The sequence below is a fragment of the Bombina bombina genome, chromosome 2 (genome assembly GCF_027579735.1).
Source record: "Bombina bombina isolate aBomBom1 chromosome 2, aBomBom1.pri, whole genome shotgun sequence".
In the NCBI taxonomy this organism is placed as follows: Eukaryota; Metazoa; Chordata; class Amphibia; order Anura; family Bombinatoridae; genus Bombina; species Bombina bombina.
This window is the reverse complement of record NC_069500.1, coordinates 551,602,887-551,610,075: the sequence shown is the minus strand read 5'-3', so window position 1 is coordinate 551,610,075 and position 7,189 is coordinate 551,602,887. Positions and strand designations below refer to the sequence as shown.

At 38.0% G+C, this 7,189-nt stretch overlaps 1 protein-coding gene across 1 annotated transcript; it reads right to left on the bottom strand.

The window, feature by feature from the left end:
• Positions 1–1,349: 1,349 nt before the first annotated feature.
• Positions 1,350–1,493, bottom strand: LOC128647898 (protein FAM240B-like). Its single transcript, XM_053700593.1, has one exon. The coding sequence runs from the start codon at positions 1,491–1,493 to the stop codon at positions 1,350–1,352; it is 144 nt and encodes a 47-aa protein (XP_053556568.1).
• Between the last annotated feature and the right edge of the window lie 5,696 nt (positions 1,494–7,189).

Sequence of the window (7,189 nt, the reverse complement as noted above, 5' to 3'; positions counted from 1 at the left end):
CCCTCCTTCCCCCACCAAACAATCATTTTCTAGGAGCCCTCTTCTCTCTACTCCCTCCCTCTCTCTCTCCCTCCCGCTCTCTGTGGAAATAATTTTCTGCTGGGTAGCAGCCCCACCCATTCCCACCCCCCTCTCCCACCCCCTCCAGTGGTGGGTCACCTACCTGCCTCCCTCCAAATGCTCCCACACCACCAACAATCGGCACCACCGCTACCCGATGCAGAGAGGGACATAATATGTCTCTCTCTGACACTGTTTCTCTGCACTGCTATTTCTGCACTGCCCCACTTGTGAATCATGCAGAAATAGCTTGATCTCACCACTGTTAGCAAAATTGCGGCAGAAAGAGGCCCAGGACAGCAGCACTGTAAGAATTATTAAAAACAGTGGTATTACATAATCAAAGAGTGCATAATGAAAAGACAATGCAAACACAACTTACTCTGAATTTTATATGTGCAGTAGATATTTCCTGTCAAATTTCAAAGTTTGTTTCAATTTGAGAGCCCTCTGTATCATATGACAGCCATCAGACAAATTCATATACAAATATACTGTTAATTTTTGCACATGCTCAGTAAAAAATGGTGCCTTAGAAAGTGTAAAGTGTGCAAATAAATAGACTGTGCACAATTGTATATGTACATAAGAAAGTCTCTTAAAACTGTATGTTCTTTCAGAATCATGAAAATTTATATTTGACGTTAGTGTCCCCATCAACTACTGTTATTTCAAAGAGCAGTAGGCAAATGAATCTACCACTAGCCCCAGCTGACCACAAGTTAAGAACTAAAATAAACATAATTACTAGAGTTGTAATGTAGTGTTGCAAATAATTAATAAAGCGATAATTTTAATAGCTTTAAACATATTTATTTTGAATATACAGTAGGTCTTTTGCAATTCAGTAATTTATTGCTCAAATGCATTATAGACATCAAAAAGATACATATGTCCCTTTAAACATTTGTGTCATTTATAGTTGCTTTTACAAAAATGTAATAGCTCTCCTAGATCATGTTGACCTGTTCCCACGGGAAAACCAAGACAATTTCTACTAAATGTTACTTTGTGTCTCGCTATTCTGCTGTTTATTTTTGACCTGTTCCTGTGGGTTTAAGAAAAACGTCTGGTAACTTCATATTATTTGAGATGAAAGAGCAATGTCAGTTTCACACATCTGTAGGAGGAGAAGGGATTTCAAGTAAATAAAGATTTAAAGTACAAATAGACTGACTCCTGCGTATGCCGCTAACCTAAAAGTTTGTGAGGTCTTCAGGAATATGACAGAGGAGTGATCTCTCATATAAGGTTAGCAGGCATGATGTTGCTTTAATGATTATCAGCGCTTACCTCTGCAAAGCACTTCTTTGTTGCCGAGCAATTTCATTATGTCGTTCATCAGTTTGCTTTTGGATCATTTCTTCCCAGAAGTTTTTCAGCTCACAAGTTTCCAGAGCAAGGATTTCAATACGAACATACTGGTTGTTCATTTTCTGAAGATTATATAAATAAAACAGTTTCAACTAAGGAAAAAATAATATATATATATATATATATATATATATATATTATTTTTTTTAAAGATCAGATTTATATGTATAATTTACATTTTACATGTACTTTAGTATTAAAGGGATAGTCTAGTGAAAATTATACTTTCATGATTCAGATAAAGCATGCAATTTTAAGCTACTTTCTAATTTACTCCTATTATCAATTTTCCTTCTCTCTCCTTGTATCTTTATTTGAAAAAGCAAGAATGAAAACTTGGGAGCTGACCCATTTTCAGTTCGGAACCTGGGTAGTGCTTGCGGATTGATGGCTACATTGAAAGTTTAAAATTGACTAGACTATCCCTAGTAACAGGTAAAGCTTTCTTTCCTGACTAGTTTCCGCTGAAGTGTTAAAGTTTGAGGTCTAATTTAGCTATTCAATAATTGTTAAAATTACATTCAAATTAAAATATCCATGTAGCATATATTAATAGAGTATTTTCCAAAAATAGAAGTTACCATTCAAAAATGTGCACATTTTCAAATAAAAACATTTGTATGGCGGTGTTTTTTTTTCCTCAAGGATTTCAAAGGAATTCCAATTAATGACTCTAGCCACTGATTGAAATATCATTTTTTTTTTTAAAAAACAGTTATGGATAAATCAGCAAAATCTAATTAAACAAACAAAAAAAAATAGCTATAAAAAAACAATCATATTGTTGGGTTTTAAGCGATTTATGTGAAAACATAAAATACTCAGCCATGCAAAAGTAATACATGACAGACAATAAATTCAATATTTATGATGATATTTTGTAATTATTTGCACTTTAACATTAATTAATTAATTCATGATGTGCAATTATTATAATTCATTTAATTTCCTTGAAATTTGTCTAAATGAACTCTACTGCTTGTTTGAAATTCAAAGTATTCACTATTATCAGTTAAAGGAACTGAACAATAAGGTTGGTACAATGTAAGCACTCATGTAAGACCCTTATGAGCATATTGTAATTAGGGTATTGGCATCATAGACAAATTTAAAACATAAAACTTTATTAGTATTGTATTAAAAAATGGGTACATTAAAACTAAAATGCTAGCAGAGATGAACCCCGGTTGTATCTTCTGTATGTAGTCAGTGTATAGAGGTCATCATATAAGCAGTTGCAGTGCCTGCAAGTAGGTATAGATGATTAAACTATTAATGTAATATGATCCACTAGCAATACTAAATTGCTAACTGACAGAACTAAAAGGTTAGTATCACCCAACAGAAGACTCAATATAGTTGTGAAAGTAAAAATATCCTCTAAGTATGTGCTAGTAGCAGTTTAGAATAGATAAACTAGAGGTAGTGCACATTATTCACTGCTATATTTCACAAAGTAACTGATTCACTTCTCTGATACAAGTTGCTATATATTATTTTATGTAAGTAGTCATTATTAATATTGGCATATACTCAGTATTTGATATAGATACACTGTTGCCCTCGGTCTATATACAAGTTATATTATCACTGCAAGATCAGAGCACTTTCTATGAATCAGAACAATCTAATGTGAAATCTCTATAGCTATAAATTTAGGTGATCTGTATGTTAGCATGTAACATATAATAGGGATCGTTTAAGTAAGTGTATTTATCACCATATTTAAATACCATTCATTAAACTCCCATTACAAATCTGTTAGGCTGTACCGCCATGCATTAATATTACTGGTGGTTAATAGGTATTGGTTGGTGCAAGCATCACTGCTAAAGTTCCTTTCTATTCCCTGGTATAGTATCAGGATCAAGGTAACTATGACCGGATATTATTAATTGTATCAGAGTAAATTACTGCTGCAAGTTTGTTACAATTAAAGATCTCCCACTAGCTCACTCCCCTCCCTTGACATGTTTCGCCGGCATTCCGGATTTGTCAAAAAGGCCTTAATAAAGTTGTATGTTTTACATTTTTTTATGATGCCAATACCCTAATTACAATCATCAGGGTCTTACATGAGTGCTTACATAGCATCAACCTTTTTGTTCAGTTCCTTTAACTGATAATAGTGAATGTTCTTACCACTGTATATATGGTATTACTTGGTCCAAAAAAAAAAATCAATACGGTAATAGACCCTATTGCAATTAAAAGTGGTGCCATCAATTCTTTCCTCTAATGAAATTAATTTCCTTTTTGCATTTGTTGGTTAGTGTTTATTAACATGTAAATTGTGGTATGTGCAAAAACTTTCAAATTGACATTAAACTGTGGAAATAATTCAACAATGCCACTTAAAATGGCGTCAAATGTGTTTTCAACAGGTCCAAGGTATAGAACTTGAAAAGTCAAAATATTCACCGCAGAAACGTTTTTTCACTGTTGGAATTGGAGCTGCCTCAATGCAAGTTTTTTGTGAGGTTTTCAAAAATTTTGTTATGAATTCCAATTAAAAAACACAATGAAAACTCATGTAATGCACTTTGCAGGTGAATTCTAAGAGATTGCAACGGAGTCCAGTGTCTTACATAAAGATTATTAATTTGTATTTATTCACTCAAAAAAAGTAAAAGATTTAACCTATAAGGTAAAGCACCCACCCAAGTTTTGAAAAGGTTATATGTCTAGCTTACATGTAGTGTGCTAAATATTTTTTTTACTTGCATGCAAACACAGCTCATAGTAAACTTTTAACTCAGGTGGGTTAACATGCGTATTGCAAGTTGAATGTAAAAAAAAAATAAAAAATAAAACACACAAAAAAAACTAGCACTTATTGCTTGTGCGCTAACCCTATACCACATTACACCTACATTGCTAAACCCAAAGATAAATTTATATATATATGATTATTTTTTGAACAATATATATATATATATATATATATTTCCCTCCTCCCTCTTGCATCAAAGCTTCTTGAAAAACTAGCTTATGCACGCCTATCCCATTTCCTTACAATAAACTTCCTCCTTGACCCATTGCAATCTGGATTTCGTTCCCATCACTCCACAGAGACAGCAATTGTTAAGGTTACCAATGACCTACTTACAGCAAAATCAAAAGGCCATTTCTCTCTGTTTATCCTCCTTGATCTGTCCGCAGCCTTTGACACTGTTGACCACCCTCTTTTGCTCCAAACCCTCCAATTCTTCGGCATCTGTGACACAGCCCTCTCGTGGCTCTCTTCCTACCTTTCAAACCGTACCTTTAGTTTAGCCTTCTCTGGGGCCTCCTCTGCCCGTCACCACTTTCTGTCGGAGTACCGCAAGGCTCTGTCCTCGGTCCCCTTCTCTTCTCAATCTACACGTCATCACTATGTTCCCTAATAAAGTCCCACAGTTTACAATATCATTTGTATGCCGACGACACCCAAATCTACTTCTCTGAACCAGACCTATCTCCTTCCTTGCTAACCCGTGTCACTAACTGTCTTTCTCACATCTCTAACTGGATGTCCTCTCACTACCTCAAGCTAAATTTCTCCAAAACTGAGCTCCTTATTTCCCCCCTTCTTCTAAACTCTCCACCCCCAATCTCTCTATAACTGTTGACAACTCCATCATTACCCCTATCCCGCATGCCCAATGTCTCGGGGTCACATTTGACTCAGATCTTTCTTTCACTCCTCACATTCAGTCATTGGCTAAATCCTGCCGCTTCCACCTTAAAAACATCTCTAAAATTAGACACGTCCTTACACAAGACACAACTAAGATTTTAATAGACTCTCTCATTCTTTCCCGCCTCCATTACTGCAACTCTGTCCTCTCTGGTCTCCCCACCTGCCGCCTAGCTCCTTTACAATCCATAATGAATGTCTCTGCCAGACTCATCTTCCTTACACGTCGCTCTTCATCTGCTGCACCTCTCTGCCAATCCCTTCACTGGCTTCCTCTTGCCTCTTGGATCAAACACAAAATTCTCATTCTGACATACTAAGCCCTCAACTGCACTGCTCCCCCCTATATCTCAGACCTTGTCTCCAGATACTCTCCCTCCCGTTCCCTTCGCTCTGCTCATGACCTCCTACTCTCCTCCTCTCTTGTCACCTCATCACACTCCGATTTACAGGACTTCTCCAGACTGGCTCCCATCTTGTGGAACTCTCTGCCTCACTCCACAAGACTGTCTTCTAGTTTTAAAAGCTTCAAGTGCTCCCTAAAGACTCTACTGTTCAGGAAAGCATACAACCTACGCTAACCTTTCTTTATACCAGTTCCTCTCCTCCATTGCTATCCCCTGAGCCCCCTTAGCATGTAAGCCTAAGAGTCCAGCTGTTTGTAGCTCACCTTCTTAAGAGCTGACTACAACAGTGCAACTCTTGGCAGGGCCCTCTACCCATTTGATCCCTATAATTGTTTTGTTGCACTCCGCTTTTGTTTATAGCGCTGCGGAATCTGTTGGCGCTCTACAAATAACCGATAATAATAATATATACTATATATATATATATATATATATACAACACACAAAGAAAACCCAGCACTCACTTACAAGCTCTCAGCTAAGATTTAAAAGCAAAAATGGAAAGGTTAGTCACCGCATCTGGCCAAATGGGACAAGCTCAGGTACCACGTCAAGGTCCTTTCCAATACCTGAGACCCTAAAACAGCCACACAATGCAAGCTTTCAAATCCAAACAAACTGAAAACAAGGGAAGGGTGCACAGGAATATGTAACCACCCTAGACATATACAAAACATGGAAGGGAACTGCACTCTCATACCGGACCGGGTACACATCCCATGACCCTGCAACATGCTCAGCCCTGGGTGCCACTGGCACTCACAGGAAGCTGTGCTGTCCCCAGAGCCACAAGCAGTTAACCCCAGACAGGTCTGGGTGCAAGAACCATAGGGAAAATTACAAAACAAATTAATACAACACACAAAGAAAACCCAGCACTCACTTACAAGCTCTCAGCTAAGATTTAAAAGCAAAAATGGAAAGGTTAGTCACCGCATCTGGCCAAATGGGACAAGCTCAGGTACCACGTCAAGGTCCTTTCCAATACCTGAGACCCTAAAACAGCCACACAATGCAAGCTTTCAAATCCAAACAAACTGAAAACAAGGGAAGGGTGCACAGGAATATGTAACCACCCTAGACATATACAAAACATGGAAGGGAACTGCACTCTCATACCGGACCGGGTACACATCCCATGACCCTGCAACATGCTCAGCCCTGGGTGCCACTGGCACTCACAGGAAGCTGTGCTGTCCCCAGAGCCACAAGCAGTTAACCCCAGACAGGTCTGGGTGCAAGAACCATAGGGAAAATTACAAAACAAATTAATACAACACACAAAGAAAAAACTGCTTGTGGCTCTGGGGACAGCACAGCTTCCTGTGAGTGCCAGTGGCACCCAGGGCTGAGCATGTTGCAGGGTCATGGGATGTGTACCCGGTCCGGTATGAGAGTGCAGTTCCCTTCCATGTTTTGTATATGTCTAGGGTGGTTACATATTCCTGTGCACCCTTCCCTTGTTTTCAGTTTGTTTGGATTTGAAAGCTTGCATTGTGTGGCTGTTTTAGGGTCTCAGGTATTGGAAAGGACCTTGACGTGGTACCTGAGCTTGTCCCATTTGGCCAGATGCGGTGACTAACCTTTCCATTTTTGCTTTTAAATCTTAGCTGAGAGCTTGTAAGTGAGTGCTGGGTTTTCTTTGTGTGTTGTATTAATTTGTTTTGTA

Bases quoted from the DNA above. Each gene is read 5' to 3' on its own strand.
- LOC128647898 (XM_053700593.1), bottom strand. From the start codon at position 1,493: ATGAACAACCAGTATGTTCGTATTGAAATCCTTGCTCTGGAAACTTGT.